We start from the raw sequence: 18,977 nt of genomic DNA, 5'->3' as shown, positions 1-18,977 counted from the left end.
ATATATGAACAGACAATAAGCATCTTTTTAAAAAAAATAAGCTGTCTAGAATTCTTCTTGCCCTGCATTTCTCAGTGAAGTGGTCTTTCTCTTAGGGTGAATATACTGTTCTTTCAAACGCATCCCCAATTTAGTCCCCAAAATTGTGGACATTTTACATTTTTTTTCTATGTAGTATGTAAAGGCAGGTAGTGCATATCTTTTAGTGCAGCATCACAGCTATAGCTGATGCTAGCAGAGCTTTTCAAATCATTTTCTGAGCAATCTGGAATTACACAACTGGACGCAGCACTGTGCATGTCCAACATCACATGTATGTTTGTTCACACAAAACCAAGGATGTATGTTCTCTCTTTTTACAGAGACCTCATGGATAAAAACAGACATTCAAACAGATCCTCACCGGCATCGGCTCCAGTGACACATCAGATAAGCAATCTCATCCGCAGCAACAGCCAAACCTCCAGTGATCCCATCAGGCAGGTTAGCCTCGGTGAAAGGGAACGGTCCAAAGAACCGGAGCGAGAGCACCCTGACCGGCTGAGAGAGCCACCCATAGCAGAACACAAGATTAAAGAGAGCCGTTCCCCGGTGAAGGAAACTCCAAGCCATGATAAGAGACCCTCTGAGGACAACACGAAGCCAGTAATCCAGTCTGTATCCCCATACAGCAAACCTGCACTAAGTGAGAGCTTGAAGCTTACCAATCTGATGAGTAAGGACATGGAGAGAAAGACAGAGCTTCCCAGTGACCTCCAGAAGATTAAGAATGACATCAAAGTCAAAGAGGAGAGGAAGGAAGACAGTGATGTGCTGGTGGTAGGGTCTGAGCCTTCACAGCACTCCCGATCAGTGGAGCATCCCCCACCACCTACTTTGCATGGATTATCGTTGCCTCACTCGATGGCTGCCTCTATGCCCATCTCCATGGGAAGCGTGCACCAGATGAACAACATGAATGTTCTGGACCGCAGCAGAATGATGACCCCGCTCATAGGCATGAATCCTTTGTCAGGAAGAGAGAGGCTGCCACATCCCGGATTTTCTTGGGACCCAATGAGGGACCCATTGCGAGATGCCTACCGGAGCTTAGACCTGCACCGTCGAATGGACTTTCAGCTCCGGACAGATCCTATCCATAGGTTCCCTACCACCTCTGGATTTTACGACCATGAGCGTTCTTATAGAGACAGGGAGCCACACGACTATAATCATGAAAACCTTCTTGAAGCCCGCCGAGAGCAGGAGCGGTTGCGGCAAGTGGAGGAAAGAGAGCGCTTGCACTTACGAGAGGAACTTGAGCGTGCCAGAATGCACCACTTGCACTCGTCCCCCATCGAAAGTCACCTGGCACACGTGCCATCCTTCATGCCTCATTTAAGTGGGATGCATTACCCCAGACTGAGTCCATCCACTGCCATGCACAATGGGATTTTAAATAGGAACCCACCAACTGCAGCGCTGAGCGCCCCACCGCCTCTTGTACCAGCGAGCAGCACCAGACCTGCCTCCCCACGCAGGACTACTCCACTCACAAACTCAGAGTCCAGGGACTACTCCCCCTCTAGGAACCCCAAAGAAGTAGAGGCACGATAGTCCCCAACATTGAATTTTAAACTCGCCTGTATATAAAACAAACAAACAAACAAAAAAAAACAAACAGAAAAAAAAAACAAAAAACAAACCTTTTACAAAATGCACTGCTGTAAACTTTTTTTTTTAATGTAAAATTTGTAGAAGTTAAGCACATTTCCATAAATAACGGGGTCGGGGATGCAGACTTTCCAACAAGAAGGTTGCTGAGAATGGGAATTTAATATATAGGTATTGATTTTTGTTTTTGTTTTTTGTTTCTGTGCTAAAAAAAAAAAAATGAGTTAAAAATATCAAGTTTGTACATTTTTTCCCAAATGTGAGAAACATTTTTAATGGATTTGTATTTTTTTTAATTTTGTGCTCTTTATTCACTTAAAAAAGAAGAAATTTTGCTTTTGTTTTTAGTTAAATTTGCATTTTAAAGGCCTCAGATCCTTAAGAAAAAATACCCAGGGTTTCTTAAAAGTATTATTTATGGAAATACTGTAGTTTTACAGTCCACTGTGAGGTTCCCTTCTGAGGCCAATTGATCACTTACCTTGGTACTTTGGAACCGAAGTTACAGATATATATTAAAATATTAATAATAATAATAATAATGTACAAAACTGTTTGTTTTTTGCCTTATTATATTATGCAGAAATTTAAGAGGAATTTTTTTTGACTTCTTGTTTTAAACAAAAAAAAAACAAAGAAAACAAACTGTAAATATTCTGTTAATATAAATGTACACCAATATTAAATTCTTAACATAGGTAGACTTTATAAAAATGGTTTCTAGAACCACTCTGGTTATTTGTTAACATGGTTACAACTCATACTCTTGTCACAGTCAGAAATTCACACTCAGAAAGCTAAGTACGGCATATATACTTCAACTATGCAAGAACTTGGAGGCAGGTCTTAGTGGATGTTGGGGGGAGGAAGGTTTAAAAAAAAAAAAACAACCCAAAAACAACCAACTCGCAACTATGGAGACAGAATGGAAATGGCATGTGAACAGGAAGAAGGATGCTTGTGTTTAACAAAAAAAAAAAAAGAGAGACTGAATTTTTTTGTACAAACACAAGGGACAGTTCGTCAAGGAAAGAGAGAGACACACGCTCCTGGAAGGGAATTTTGGTTTCCTACTTTTCAAGCTGGCAAAAGCAGATGGAACTGGCACAGTACCATGCGGCAGACCCTTTCCTTATTTTTTTTTCCTTTTTTTTTCTCTTTTTTTGTGTTGTGGGCAGGATCGCTGGCAAGCAAGGACAATTTTCCGTGGACCCCTTGTGCTAATTGTGCAGTGTTCTTATTGGAATCTGTATACAAGACAAAGTAGAATTTTAGGAGTGCAAAAAAAAGTCTAATGGTTGATTAAAAAAAAAGAAATTCTGATATATTATCTATAGTACATGAAGACCATAAGCAAATGTTTGTTTCAGTGTGGTTCTGCCTTGAACTGCTTTTTGGCATGATTTATTTTTTATTTCCAATTTTACTTTTCATCCATATGTAAATTTTGCCATGTTTTACTTGCTGTACCATCCCCCCTCCCTTATTTTATTTTTCAGTGTCCATGTTTTATATATCCTGGGCTTTTTCTCTCTAGTTAATTCAGCCATCCGCTACTATTTTCTTGGCTCTGTAACTCTTGTTTCCCCCCCCTCCCCATCCTCCCCCCTGCACCCCCTGTAATTTTAAACATTCAGTTTCCTTGTAGATCAATGAAGATAAATACAACATTGATTTTGGATGAAAAAGGTAGTTGAGTGTTTGTGTGTCGTAGCCAGTGCTGTTGACTCGGAGGCTAATGGTTTATTGACGGTGCTTCGGCGGCTGCTGCAGCTGGCGGAAGGGGTTGGTGCCGGGAGAGGGATTTGATTTTGTTTGTGAATCTTTCCCGGCAGAAGGAAGGTGGCCCATAAAATGCTTCGGAGGCAATAGCTGTGGCGGTGAGGACCCGGGGCGGAGAGCGGTGCTCCCCAGCTCTGCGGCAGCTCTCCCACCCCGTGGCCTCGGCGCAGGGGGCACCTCGGGCTCTGCACCTCCTGCGCTGATCTGACAGTCTTCTGCTGGGGGAAGGAAGGACGGAAAAGGAAGCACAGCCTCTGTGCAGCAGCTTGTTTGAAGGGATCGTGCTGCCGGCATCACTACGGGAAGGTTATCGCCTCAAGCACTGTTCTCCACGTGCATTTTCATTTGCTTCCTCAGCTTTTCCCGTAGGCTGAGAGCAGACATCTGCAGGGGGATGGAAGAGTGCTCCAAGCCCCCTTTGCTCTCAGTAACTGATTTAACAGTGGGCGACTGTGCTTTAACAGCATGTTACAGCTTCTGTTTTTAAGTTTGCGTGTGACTAAATTACCGAGCATAAAAAAATAAAATGAAATAAAATAGCAGGGTCCTTAATCTGATGAAAGGAGGCTTAAAACAAAATAGGCATTAAAAATCAGCACCTGCTCTCCCAGCTGAAATCGGAGGAACATATAACACGTGGTGGAAGTGAAAAGTGTGTTGGACTCGGCATAAAGATATTCGTAATGCTGGCTCGGGGGGATTGTAATTCTCTCCTGGTGCCATTGTCCAACATGACATCTTGCCTGACACCACCTCTGACACAGACCTGCATAAATGAACCTCCCTAACCTCTGTTAGAAAGAGTCCATAGCTGCATCTTCCCGATGCGGATAAGCGTGAGCAAGGGGATTGTTATAGCACATTTCAAAAAAATACAAAAATGGACCGTAACCCTTTGGAAGCATTTGGTCCGTGTACGATTTAAAAAGCGAACATTAAATCAATGCCATGCTCTCCTGGCATTCCTGAAGGATTGCTTATTGCAGCCACACCGGTGCCAGAAGAATTCATTGTGACTGATGTTGTGGTAGTCTGAGTATTAAAAGAAAATCAGCGGTTAGCCATTTACTGTATTAGGAGGCATTGCTCTTACGCTTTCGGAGGATGACCCATCAATAATGCTGCACTACAGTGGGATTCCTGCAGAATTACGCAGTGCCGAGTATCAGCCTTCTCACAAAATGGTTCATCATGATTAATAGTATTATTACCTAAACAGAGAAACTAATTAATTCAGCCTTATTCCTTTAAGCCACCCCAGCTGAGCCACCTTCTGCTAAAAAGAACTGGTACAGAAAGACTTCCTGAGTTTTATGCATTTCTACCACTATTGAGCTTTCATTTTGTGCAGTTTTTACCATTTTTATTCTACTTTCGGCCGTCTCCCTAGAGACTTCCCTCAGTCACCGACAAAGGGTGGGATATAGCAAACAAGTGACAGTGGGTGGGAGGAAGAGGATGGGATTTGTAAGGCTCATTGCTTGCCTCAGGCAACATATTTTTAAAAAGATGCTCAGGAAAGCATGAGGAGGGAGACCAGCTCTTGCACTTGTGTTACCTTTTGTCCGAAATGTGATGCCATGCGCCACCGGGGCTCAGTGGAATGAGATTTGGTGTGCACCCACTTCAGTTAATGAGGGCCAGTCTTGGACTGGTCAATAAAACAGACAAATAACCAGGAGATCTTGGAGTGAGGGAAAAAGCCAATCTGTAAAGCTGTAATGAATAGTCAGATTACTTGTCAAAATTATTAACTGTTTTTTGACAAAAAGATCTAGTACTTCCCTAAAAAGCAAGCTTTATTACCTATAGTAAGTATATGGGAATTGTCCATTCCAGCCTTTATAGATACCATAAATATTTAGAGTTAGTTATTGGTGACCCCAAGTTAGACGAACAAGGGGTTGATGCAGGGGAACCCAAGGACTCCGCAGCAGCCTGAGCTGCCACCGTCAGATCTGCAACGCTGACATCGCCCAGGTCCAGAGGAGGGAAAGCACAAGAAGGCAACTAGACAGAAATGCAATATCCTGAGAGCTTAGGCAAGAGCGAGACACACCAGCTTTGCTTCGGGCAGGCTAGCAAGTGCCAGAACGAGAAAAGAGGTAAGTCAGTGGTGCGCAGCCCGGGCTTGAGCCGAGAAGCCCTTGGCGGTGGGGAAAACAGGGTTTGTGTTTTCTTTGGCTCGTACAGAGCAAAAAAAGGAAACCTTTCCTTTACCTCCTTCAGGAAATTCCTTTTTGCCAAAGTCTTAGGAAAATAGTTGTGTTGCAGTTGGGGGGGGGGATTTGGTAATGGTCTTGTGAGAGACCAAAATGGCATTGCCCATCACTGAAACCTGGGCTTCCCCATGCCGGGGGCTGCTGGGTCTTTCCCTGCACACCCCCTTGCAGAGCTTTCCCCAGTGCTTCTTGGTGTTCCTTTGCACAAGCAGTTTGCTTTGGGAAGAGTCTAACCAAGGAAATAAAGAGAAATGGGGCTTTGGCAAACAAATTTAGCTCTCTTACTCACATCCCGGGGAGCTGGTAGCCCAGGGCTTAGCTCAGAAACACAGTGCTCTGGGAAGAGTGCGGCGGGTCATGGGCCCAGCCTTAAACACGGCGTCACTGCGGGCACAGCAGCGGCGTCCGGGTGAGCCCCCTGATGTCCACCCACGTCCAGCACGACGGCATCCCCCCGCTGAGGCCACAGCTCTTTCATACTGCCGAGATGGATATTTTGTCAGGAAAACGCCTTTCCCAGTAGCGCGCTGTATTATGTGAAACCGAATAAAAAGCAGGGAGCAGGGGAGGGCTGCAACAGGCCTAATTACAGGCTACGATTTCTGAACATAATGGGGAAAAAGAGAAATCAAATGGTGTTTTGAAGTTTAACTTGGAAAATATTTTTTCAAGGCCTTTGAGGGATGTGTGTGTGAAGGAAAAGGGTCGTCTCCCCTTGCCCCAGCCCCTGCTGCTGCGGCACAGCTGGAGGCCTCCCTACGGCAGCGGCTGGGACCTCATCGCAGGTGTCGGCACGGCAATTTCTTTGTCTTCTCACAAAAAACCTTCTGCTCCATTAAGCTTCCCTAATTGCTGCATTTATCATCAGCCATTTTCTGCTTGTTCTCTTCCTCATTCAGCAAGGACATGTCAAAATAGAGATATACCCGGCCGTCCCTCCCGCCGATGAAGCTGTTCGGCAGGCACCGGCTGCTCAATTGGCCGTTTAGCAGAAGGTCCCTCATTACCGGCTCGACAGCGGCTTGTGTGTCACACAGATCACAGCAGCCAGGCCGCGCTGGCCGGGTGTCAGGCCCTTTGCACTGAGCCTTGATAAATAGCTGACAGGAGAAAAATAGAGGATTTATTTTTTGACTCAAAACCCAACCAGCTTCATCCTCCTCCTCCAACTCCTCATACGAATTCATGCAGCGAACTGCAGCTGCCCGCAGCAGGGTGAAGCCCTTCATCTCCCCCTCAAAAGCAGTTTGAGGAGCAGAGGATGTATTAGACACCCAAAGGAGACTGGGGCCAAGCTCACACCCGCATCGGCCTCGGTCACACACCGTGCGTCCTTGCCAGCGGCAGAAGAACCGGTGCAAGAAAACAGCAGCAGCTCAGCTGGGGCAGGCAGGTTTCTGCTGCTGTTTTACAGAAGAGCTGTCGCAATATAAGAAGGCGTAATTAGCTCTTCTGCAGCGTTTGCTCACTGTTTTATCAAAACACTCTTGTTAATAAATATTATTATTTCAGGAAAAGGAAAACCCAGTTAGACACTGAAGAAAGTGACCAGCTTTTCATAAATGCTCCGCTCCCTACCGCAGCCTCTCCTTCTCTCCAGCACTTCCAGCCCACGGAGAGCCAGTGCCCAGCGACGCTCCCCGGCAGTGGTGGGATTGCTTAGAGAAAATTACAAAACAGGAGAATTCTGTGCAAATCCAAGTTCAAAGTGCTGGCCAGTGAGAAACACAGTGGTGGGGAACTAGTTCGGGGAAGGTTTTAGGTTTCATTATTCAAAAATCTTTCTTTTCATTTTGAGTGCCATAAAATAGCATTTGGAAAAAAAATTTACTCCAAAAACCCTGAGATGAGAGTGATTTTTGAGAGAAAGGCAGTTTGCTGAAATAAGAAAGGAATGGATAATTTTAACTTGAGAGGGAATGAGCCCAGCTGAGCACCACACCGGAGCCTTGTGCTGGGTAAGAGCAAGCCTGAGGGGGTTGGGATCTCTTCCACATTGGCTTAATGGTACCAGAAGAGCGGAGATGCTGGAAATTCCTTTTTTTTAGTTGTACCATGAGGCAAAGATCCTCTTCTGTCCCATGTCCCTCTATGGCTTGGAAAGTCCTTTCATCCAGGTCAATGGCTCTTAAACAGAAATGCAGGAACCACCATCACCTGTAAAATCCTTCCTGGGGGCTTGCTGAATTACTGTCACAGACACGGGGCCAATGCAATGCTTTGGAAGGAGGATGAAAGGATTTAAGAGTGTCTCCTTAATGGCTTGTTGAATGAAAAAGCTGGAAGAAAACTGACCTAAAGCATTTTAGGTTCCTTCTGGAATCTGTGTTATTCTTTGCATTTCACCAATATGAGCTGCAAGCTGAAAACCTCCTGTCTGCTTTTAAGGATGCGTTCAGCCACTTGTGTGTAGATTCCCACAAAACCCATTAGGATGGAGGCAGCCATACCTTGTCTATCAGCCAACAAAGGACTAGCAGAAAGAGAGAAAATAAGTGAGCAAATTTCCTGCCATACCTCAGTAACAAATAGCAATACACACCGCCATCAAGGCCACTGTGAAGATCAGCTGCCTTTCCACCGGCCTGATAATGTTGATGGGTACTTGGTCACAGGCACTGAGGGCTTCTACACCTACTGTGGAGTGAACAAAGGAAAAGGGAGGGATTTTATGGGGTTTTTGTCAAAACTAATATGGCTCGGGATTTTTGGCTTGTTAATGGACATCTAAGAAGCTACAGCACGTGAAAAATCTCTGACAAGGGAACCTCATCTAATGGGTGGTTTGCACTAAGCCCCTCTGGACAGGGGAGGTGATAGTACCATAAAATATACTGTTACGGCTTCCATTTAAAAAAACACACCTTAACTCTCAGCACATATGACTGGTAGCCTTGAAAAGGCTAAAAGCCGTGCACTGCTGTCATGGGGCTGTACAGGCTGACCATGTGTCTGCAGCTGAGAAAGCAGGGATCGAAAGCAGCCCAGCTATTCCAGGAATTAATTCAGCTGGTGGGGATGGCTCTGGAGGTCATGCATAGCCCGATTAGCCTTTCCAAGAGCTCAGCATTTTCTACCATGTCCTATGGAGTTTCACTGATCAAACTCTGCAGAATTTAAAGGTTAAGCCTCAGGCATGACCCAGCTACCTTCTGGTCAGATATAGGATCGATATCGCGTCTCTGGCCAGCAAGTCAGGGCACTGAGCTGCCAATGGCACATGCCCAGGGCACGGCAGAGCGACAGGAGGAACCAGGGTCCCACCTGGGTCTGCAAAATCCACACCGGCCTATTTGGACTATTACTGATGGGTCCTGTGGCAAAGACACTGTATGGTTTTTCTGCACCCTGCCTCCAATGTGTTCACTGGATGACTTCATGCAGCCAGACATGGCCAAAAATGTGCCTCTGTGAACTAATGAATTGGTTTAATTGTCTGCCAAACCTGAGAGCAGCCAAAAGTAACAAATTAAAGTTTACAATCCTGTGGTCTCATTTACAAGGGGATAATACAGCAACTGTTTATTTTGTGAGATGTTGGAGTGAGTCGGGAGAAAATTACAGGCCCTATATAATATTAATAATAATCATCATCATAAAAATACTTTTAATAGGAAACACCGATGGTTGTTTTGCTCCATTAACTTGCACTATTGTTTCAGCCCGTCTGGCTGCCGACTCAGCAGGGCAGGGGGAGTTGATTCCCCGGAGGCAAAACTGGCTTCACAGCCGCAACTGCTCAGAGCAGCTTCATGCTGTGGCGCGAGAGTTTAATGATCGCCATGGCTGTAGCATGGCAGCATCCGTGGGAGGATCTGCGGGGCGAGATACTTTACGGGGCCGTGGAAGGAGCTCCAGGGGAGGAAGGACATGCCAGGGTGCCTGGAAGCTGCTGGGAGACTTTACGGCCGACGTCCCCAGCCTGGCGGGGACGGGCTGGGGAGGGATGTGGGAGCAGCAGCTCTGCAGTTTTTGGAAGACGTGCAAGCTGCACCCTTTGTGAAGTCAGCACGGCGCAAAGGGATGGAGGCGCAGGATCAGCCCGGCATGAGCCACAGCGCTCACCAGCAGCCATGCACCCAAGGAACAGGCAGAGCCCGGCAGGTCCAGGGCTGCACCAGGGCCGCGTCGCTGCTGCTCTGGCACGCGCCCCAGGAAGACCCCGCTGACAACTCGTGTCAGCTCACGGCCCGGCGGGCAGGCAGCTCCGTTTCTGCACCGTGCCTGGACAGGGGTTCCTGTGCCGTGATGCTGCCAGGGCGGGAGAAGGAGCCTCCCGGGCTGGGGACGACTGCGAGCCCAGCGCTGCGGGTGCTGGCACAGGCTCAAACGCCACAAGCCAGTGACCAAGCGAAGCGGGTGGTGATGTCTGTGCCCAGCACGGAAAATTTCAGGCTTTCAGCCTATTTCGAGCCGCTGCATCAGAAGCCCTGACTGCATCGTCCCTCATGCACGGGCTGCCCAGCGCTGGGGCTCCCCCAGGCTCTGGCACCCCGTTCCCTCCAGCCACGGGCTCCAGAGAGGTGGGGGCTTGCGAGAGGGGCTTTGGAATGAGGGAGGGTCCTAAATATGGGGAAACTGCCGTAACTGACTATTTTTTCTGCAAAATAGATGAGGCCCATAGGAAGCTCAGCAGCTGGGCGAACGGCTGTGTCGCCAAAGGCAGCTGAACGGGAATGCGAGAGGGGGAAAAATAAATAAATACGTCCGTACATCCCCATGAAATGAATCTCTCCCCATTCAGCCATTTCCCTTTATTTCTTCCTTTTAGAAGCAAGGTTATCGGGTCTAACATCACATCCAAACATTTCAGCACTAGCATTATACGGGATGCTCCAAGGTCAGCGCCTGCAGCTGTAAACTCATTAGTCTTGTCTTTTGTGAGAGAAGAAAGCCTCTTCATTCCTCTCTCGCCCCCTTCCCCCCTAATTAAAATTAAAGTATTTCCTGGCCAAAAGTCATTTCTGCATTCATTCATCTCAATTCTTTTCTGTTTGGATAAACCACCCTCTGGTACTCCGAGGGTGTTATGTATACAAACTATAAACTCTTAATGGTCCTGCAGAGTGTTATGACTGGCCTAAAGAGCTAAAGCAGGCTCTGAAAAAAGCGGTTCTTGGCAACGCCGTGTATGGAGTTCAGGCTCATCAGTCATATGCAATTAGAGATTAAAAGTGCTTGATGGACTATAGGGGAGACCAGCACGGAGGGAGATTAGGAATGTAGGAGAGAAAAGGCAAACAAAAGCTTTTATCTCGGCGCAGCAGTTGCTACTACAAAAGCAGCGACAGGAGGACAGTCCTCATTTTCCGGAGGCGCCCACAGCCTTTCTGGGCTCGAGGGCCCAGGCGTGCTGATCGCAGTGCCCCATCTCCATCCTGACGACCACCCACATCTCAAGCAGGGCAATGCAAGTCCTCGGGGACCACCGGGGCCGGTGGCTGTTGCTCAGGGAGGGCACAGCAAGGCCAGGCTCAGGAGGAGGCTCGCGCCGCAGCCCAGGCTTTCAGGATCCCGTTGCCAGCTGCCCACGGACACAGTGCCTGGCAAACCCCCCCAGCTGCTGGCAAGGGCCAATGTGCCCAAAACAGAGGCACCTGGGAGGCGTCAGGAGCCTGAAGGGTTTATAGGGATGGGGAGAGCACAGTGCCCCTTCTTTCTAGAGCAAAGAGGTGTTTCCTGGTTGGGGTCCTGCTGCTTTGAAGGGGAGGTGTGTGGTTGGCACGTAAATGCTTTTGAAAGGTTTGTGGCTATTTATTTCCTATGTTTTGCTGAGTGTGGGGCCCTGCTACACGCTGAAACAGGGTGTTGGGGCAAGGCAGCTCCCTGCTGACCACATCACTGCCCGGATGCACTCAAAGACAAGCAGGAGCAGGACACAAGAAGAGGTGAGATAAGCAGTTGGGATTGACAGGGACTGTCTTCCCCTCTCCTTCTATACCTTCAGTCTATGCAGCCTCTCCAATTTTGGGCAGGCTTAAAACATTGGGCTGATGTGGGCTATAGGGGGACACAGAAATGCTTTTTTTTGCCAGTAATGTTTGGGTTTGCAGTCTGGGGAAGGTTAACTTTTTTAGGCTATCCAGAGAGAGCTCAGCCAGAAAGCCCAGCTGATCTAATGTTGAATAAAACTTGGACGAGCCCACCAGACAATGCATTTTTCCTTGCAGTGAAACATAGTTGTTTTGTTAACAAGATTTGTTTTGAGCTAAGAAAATGCTTGGCCCTCACTGGAAGGGAAAAGTGTAAATGAGCTGGGTAGGGCAGTCTTGACCCCAAGGTGAAATGTAGACCAGTCCCCAAGGATTAAGCGCCCTCCGCGCTGTCACAGTAACTGTGTGCTGGGGGCTTTTCTGCTCATCGTCAGGACTCAGAGCACCCTCGGGGGTTCAGTGCCCTTTGCTGGGTCACTGACTCAGTGGCAAATTAGGGAAGGGCTCCATCAGCTGAGCTGCCAACGTGGCCTGGCAGGTATGTGGAAACAAGGACACAGCTTAGCCTGCAAAGTTGCATAAGACTTCAGCCTTTCTTCTCTGCATCTTCAAACACCTTTGTGCTTTGTGTAGGAGGAAGGTGTGAGACAGCTCTTCTGTGCACAGTTGTCACTGCAGTCCAATAAACTGTTTCCTATAGTATCAGGAGACACAGGTGAGACTTTACACTTTGTGACCTTCTTGGTGAGCCTATCTGAGAGTGTCAACCCTTGAAAAACCAGGAGGCTTCTCTCCTTTCTCCCCACAGTGCAGTTGCCCTTCCATCCATTTGCTTTTCCTATCCACAGCTAGCAAGAGAGCCAGGGAGGCACTTGGCTGGCCCAGCCTGAAGGAAGGAGCTGACTCTTTATGGAGTTTTGTTATAGAAGTCTCAATCAGCCATTAGAGGTTCATTTAAATGGGTTTTCTTGAGCATTAATAGGCTATGGTAGTGCATTCATAGCCAGCTTTCCTCAGGTTTTGCAGAAAGTGGTATAAGTGGGTTTCTTCAAGTATATGTGATTGCTCATAGCTGCTGAAGTTGATTTGAATCACTTGCTACCAGGCTCACCAATTTAGCCTGATAAATTGTGCATTATTAAATGGGGGAAGGGAACAAAGCTGTGTTCTCCCATAGAAGAAAATGCAGGATTTCTCATCAGTGAAGAATGATTCCTCTCATCAGCACAGTCTGAGAAAGGCCATAATGAACCATTTGTACCTGAGAGCAAAAGCCTTCAGTCTACTACATTCCTGATCACTTCTCATGCTCTGAGATTGAGATATGATGGGTTCTGCCCAGAGCCAGCCATGAGGACAGGTAAATCTGACCAGCAGCACTATGTGTGTAGCTAAGAGTGTGCTTATATCAGTGCTCCTTGGCCACTGTCATTAGACATCAGTCCTATCCTCTGTGCAGCTGATGGTGGCTCTGCCTTTCTATTCAGGAGCACTTACTCACCGCAAACTGTGCATGGAAGAGGGATTCAACCCCTTGCCCCAAGCATTAGGACTTGCTAAAGAAATAAACATATTTGGAAGGCTTTTCTCTTTGTGTTGGATAGAGAAAGCATCTGCCATGCAAGAAATAACCATCTGACTCTTTGGGAAGCTGCTCTCGCTCTCACCCACACAGAGCTGCTAGCCAGTCAACAGGCTCACTGGTGATCATGCATGCGGTCATGGAGTTGGTGCTTGGAAGGGGACTGGTCTCCATTACTGCAGTAATGAGAGTGTTGTTTTGGATTGATATTCTGAAATGCATTTTAGGCGGTTTCAATCCAGACACCCCAGCCTCTGACCCCAGCTGCAACAGTGACTGGGTATGCAAATAACCCACTCTACGTTTGGATGACACTGAAGTATAATTAGTGTTTTTAATATACTGCATAAGTACAAGGCTTGCTGGATCTCACTGCTCCATCAAGACCGGCATCCTGCTTAAGTGTCCCAGCATGCACGGGGCTGTATAATCAGGTACCATGCTGAGTTTTCACGTAAGCACCATGGTTATTAATGCATTGCTATGCAACAGCCGAGCCCTGCGCACAGGCTGTGTGCTCGGTCCCGGGGGACCGTGGGCGCCGTGCATCTCGCTCTCAGCCTCATGGCCTGATGGATGGACCCGTGTTAATGAGCTCCGAAGGGAACCACATGGACCCCTCCTTGCTGGAGGCACAAGCCTCTAAGGGAGGGAGTTAAAAGGGGGCAAAAAAGAACAGTAGAGAAAAGGGATAGACTCCAGATAGCTCCTTTGGGGATGTGAAGGTTGTGCTTGATTAAAAGCAGTGCTTTAAGAAAATGTTATTTGCTATGCTTGGAAGATGACGTTCAGTGCAATAAGAGCGTACAGCAAACCTAATACGCTCCCTATGGAAAGGGCTGGGGTGTGTGCCCGTGAATGCATCCTATCCTCATCTTTGAACCCTTCTCTTTAGTAGCTGGGTTTTTCCTCCCGGTGCTGGGAGGTTCCACTTTGTCCCAAATACATAGGCATCCTTCCTCTGTGGCAGTGTGCAAGCAATGATGCAGAAAAGGTCTTTGATGAGAAGATTCACAAGAGCAGAGAACTGCGACTGCCTCTCTGGGACACACGGATGACTGCTATCAAAATCTCAACCCTCAAATCCTGTCCTGAACTCTCAAGGTGTATTTGTTTTGGACGCCGTCAGCTTGGCTACACCAGCACAGCTGGAATGAGCCTTTCAGAAGGTGATGCACAGATCTATTTCCAAGTAGTTTACACTAGACTTTGTCTGGACGTGTTTGGTTTTTAATGCTTTCCCAGAACACTTGTAAATCTTTATTTCTGCTGAGAGCAGGAGAAACTAGCTGCTGTGCACAGAATAAAGTTGATTGTCTACAAAGTTTAATGCTGTTTTCTTGCTCTATTATTTGGCCATTCTGTGTTTGTGCAAAACTCTGTTTTAAAGCTCACTCGGAGCTCCTGGGCTGTGCAAGGAAGAGAAGGGGAAAAGCTATTTCTCTGCTCTGCCAAAATATACAAAAGTTTTATGTACCATGATGGAAAGTTAAGGTGAAAAGGGCTGGATCTGAGACAAGAAACATTTCTTTAATTTTCTCTACTTTTTTTAACAGGATTTGCTGTTGCTTTGAAAGCCTCCTGCTATTTTACAGGCCATAAAAAAGAGAGACTGAAAACATTTATTTCCTGAGACTTGCTCGTTTCTTGAGCTCTGTTAAACTGAGCATGCCTAGCAAAGGGAAGGGATGGCATGAGCCCAGCAGACCCTTCATCCAGCTGAGGAGACCAAAATTTGCCTGCCTGGCTCTAACAACTGAAAGCTTCGTTCTGCTTTGCAGCCCTTGTCCTATGCCCTGTCCCATGCACCCTGTGCAGCCCTGGGATCCCCCAGGGATGAAACCTGCCTCCCTGAAGCCACATGAGCTCCTGGGTGCTGAGACAGCCGTGCAGGTAAGCAGGCTGCCACCTCATTTTCTACATTGGTGACTGCTCTGGGCTCACAGGTAAGCCAAAAGATTTTACACAGCCAGGTGCTGGCTGCAGTAACATCCCCCTGCTTGGCCAATAATGTCATCTAGTGCCCTTCCCATGGGCTGACAGGGGTTACAGGTACAGGTAGCAACGGATCCTCAGGTCTGGCCCATCTTCCCAGCCCGGGGAGGCACGTGGGTTGCCTCCTGCGGCCCAGTCTGCGTCCAGGGCTCCAGCAGGACGGTGACCCTGCGCTTGGCTTCTCCCAGGGAGTCTCGACTGGTGGCAAATCCAGGTCATGGATGTGGAGGCCAAACCTGCAGCTGCACGTTAGGGTTCACAGACCATTACAGAACCATGTGCTGTAAATGAGAGGATGTGTGAAATCAAAAATATTTTCACATGATTCTCATACAGTTTAGCCTTCCTTTGACCTACAACTTTAGTTTTACTTACTGCCATTGTTTTTGGCTGAAAATAACAAAGCTGAAAGAGCATCTGTTCCAAATAATGCCGGTCAGGCTTCTGGATAACAGCTCAGCAGCTTCCTGCCAGGAGCAGTTGCTGTGGCTTCTCGATTACTCTTAAGATGTATTCAATGTTTTGGGGAGGATAAGGGAGTATCGTGAGGAAGATAGGAAATATTTGTCTGTAGAAAGCTGAGATACCAAAGGCCCAAACGTCTTAACTAGGATATGTTTAAAAACTACATAGTTCAGGTGAAATTCTTGAAAGGGAAAGAACATAATACAGCCTTTAAAGAACATTAAACAAAGATGATTTTTTTAAAAATTGGCTATCAAATACTAAATGAGTACAAAATATGATCAATTGGGAGGCACATATACTTAAGGAATCCAGATCTTTTAATATCTAAAGATATCCTCTTTAAGTTGCTGGTTTTTAGACATGAGCCACCTTCTTTATTTGGTTTTGATAGGGAAATATCCAAAAATGAGTTTTCTTCAGCTTTCAGTTTTAATATCAGGGAAGATATTAAAAATTTCTGAGTTGTCTCTGCATTTACGAAGGTAATCCTGCTTGCCTGCACACCTGAACCTCAGAGGTTTTTTTTAAATATCCTGCAAAGCCTGGGGAAAACACCCTGACTGCAGCAGATCCTTTCACGCCTGCCTGCTGAGCAGCGGGGTGGCTGACCTCAGCCTGCAGAGCTGGCCAGCAGATTTGGCTCTTCCAAGACAGGTCTGGCTTGGCTTTGGTTGCTTTGGTCCATTTGCCTCCTGCGCAGCCCTTCCCGCAGCACAGGCGGGCAGGGTTTGTCAGGCAGCGGGACGAGTGCTGGCTGTCACAAGCAGACTGGCTACTTGTCCCAGTCTCTCGGGCTTGCTCACAAGGTCACTTCAATAGCAATACACTTCTGACTTCTCTCTGTTTAGACTAGCCGGCAGCGGGATCACTGGTGGCTGCCTTCTCCTTGCGGTGGTGCCGCAGGACAGCTGCTGGGCTTCTGCCAGCCCCCGCCTGCTCCTTCTGCAGCCCTCCTGTGCTGAACTCCCCTTCCTGGCCAGGCTCCAGCAGCGTGTCTCATGTTCAGCCAACCCGAATCCCCCCTGAATGCTTTGATACAATGTTTTTCTTCACTTTTCCTAAAACGGTTCAACCTCATTTGTACCATTCTTCATGAATCCATCGGTGTTGTGGACCTGTGCCCGTCAGAGGCACACGGCTCCATGTAGACCTCATGTACCATCTGCCTTTCCTTTTAATGAAGTTTTATTTCGGGCAGAGGACAGGGAGGCAATCCCAATGGCTGGGCAAATGCACCACTTCACACGAGTGGAGGAGGCAAGTTTTGCTCCTGGGGGGTGGCTCGGGCTGGCACGTGCCTGCTGTCCCCACGCCAACGCACACCTTGTCCCCCCAGGCTGCACCTCAGTTTTACTAGGGGCAAAGCCAAAGCTCCCCATCTCCTCACCTTCATACTCTTTTGACTGCAAACTCTACATTGTAGCAACTCAGAGCTTTAGAAATGGATGATGATGGAAATTTTCTGTTTGAAATATTGGGCCTTAACTGGCATCTTCATTTGTGGCTTTGATTTTAACAGGAGCAAAAGCGTGGCTTTGAGTATGCATGTGAGCGGGTGCCCTATCATACAAGCAGGGCAGTGACGAGATGCACACTACCATGTACACCTGAACCTTTTTTTTTTTTTTTCCCCAGCCCTGAGTTTCAACGATTTTAGCTTCTTGAAATTTCTAAAAATACGGAACAAAGCCACAACCTGACGGGGGGGGGGGGGGGGGGGGCAGGATTAAACCTCAGCTGCTTTCCCCCCCCCCCTTACCCACGCCAAGATATTTATTAGCAAAGATGACAGGTAAGTACAGCCACAAGTTGTACAAAACTTAAAATACTAACTTTTAAACAGAATAAATGGGATGTCAAAGTCTGACCCTGCTCCTGCTAAGGTTCTTGGCTTCAGTGACACAAAACCCCAAACTGAAGTTTTCCTTTCAAGCAGGAAGGGGCAACGGCAAGAGCTGCACCTTTGTCACAGTCCAGTGTCCCATTGCTGAGTTTGTGACTTGAACTCCCCAGCAGCAATAGCTGGAGACTGGAGGTTACTGAGTCTGCAAGCCCAGGGGGTTATTGATGGGATCTTGTGTACGCAGGTTCCTCGTGTTTCCTGGGATAGGGTAGGAGGATCTGGTTTTGTCCTGATTTACTTGCCTTCTGGTTTCTCTGGTATCTTGGATGACTGTTGCTTGTGAACTTGCCTGCATGTTTCTGAGCATTATTTCTCTCCTTTACTTCAGTTCTCATTATTCCCTCTCTCTCAGTACTTTTCTATTATCTGTTCAGATGGTTAAACTAGAGATTAAATGGAGTAAAAAGTTATTACATTGGAAAAATGAAACTTCTAATTTTTTTGGCTGAATTCCCTCGACTAAATTATGTGGGGTTTTTATTTGCTATAGCAGGTCCCCAGGCTCCTGACTAATCTTGCAAAATGTTAATGGTTTCTCTCATTTCCCTGCACTCTCCTGCCCACCCCCCAACCAATATCATGGTCTGTCCATCCTGAGTGGGGTTTGCTGGTTTTTTGGTTTGTTTTTTTATTTTTTTAAAGGCTCTGCTTCCCCACTGTAATAATACTAGTGCAGCTCCATTAGTGCTAGCACACATGGGCCCTGTGGTTACCCCTGGGCTGTCTAAATCTGTACCCTAAACTTCACAGTATGCAGATCATCAAAGAAATGATAAGGTGGAAGTCAGCCAGATTGCCACACTTGTGTGAGAGAGGGTCACTAATTTACACCTATGTGTAAAGAATAAATACTTTCTTGCAATTGTGTTGCTAAGCCTGAAGGTAGACAGCTGAGTCTTTCAAGGATAAAATTGATACTGCAACGCTGGGCTACAGAATAGTACTGCAAGAAGTGGATTCCTGGAATTTTATGGGGGAGCAGGCTGAGGCATGCCAAGAGGTTTCATCTAAGGTGGACACCTGAAGGTTACATCCTCATCTGGAGTGTTTGGATTATGGGAATAAACAGAGCTTCCTCAGCAGAGACCAGCCCTGAGTTAGGGACAGACACAGGGTGGGAGAAATGCTTCAGGAGTCCCTTGCCCAAAGCACAATCCCCCTTTAATTAACAGGAAGGTTTCCATGTGCTATGCATTCCAAGAGGCTTTGCTTGGCGGCCCTGTCCATCATTCCCAGTGCACTCTAAGAAGGGAAATTTGGGCAGTTTATAATTCTTTGTTGCCTGCTGTGTATTGAGCACAGACTTTTGCATCTGCCCCGCTGCTAGTGTACCAGGCGAATGCTGTAGCGGGCCCATTTTGCTTTGTGATGTGGGCACGTGAACAGCTGGCAAAGCTAAGCCATACCCCTCCTGCTCCCATGTGCTGTAGAGGCTGAAA

At 47.2% G+C, this 18,977-nt stretch overlaps 1 protein-coding gene across 2 annotated transcripts in view; it reads left to right on the top strand.

The window, feature by feature from the left end:
- Positions 1 to 3,334, top strand: part of FBRSL1 (fibrosin like 1) — a 560,327-nt gene extending 556,993 nt beyond the window's left edge. For both annotated transcript variants that reach the window (XM_050906498.1, XM_050906499.1), the window contains exon 20: positions 363 to 3,334. In XM_050906498.1, the coding sequence (XP_050762455.1) occupies positions 363 to 1,596 (1,234 nt within the window). In that variant the 3' untranslated portion in view covers positions 1,597 to 3,334. The remainder of the gene's footprint in view (positions 1 to 362) is intronic.
- The last annotated feature ends 15,643 nt before the right edge of the window (positions 3,335 to 18,977 follow it).

The sequence above is a fragment of the Gymnogyps californianus genome, chromosome 16, assembly GCF_018139145.2.
Source record: "Gymnogyps californianus isolate 813 chromosome 16, ASM1813914v2, whole genome shotgun sequence".
Lineage (NCBI taxonomy): Eukaryota > Metazoa > Chordata > Aves > Accipitriformes > Cathartidae > Gymnogyps > Gymnogyps californianus.
Note: the sequence above shows the minus strand (reverse complement) of the source record. Positions and strands in the feature narration are given on the sequence as shown.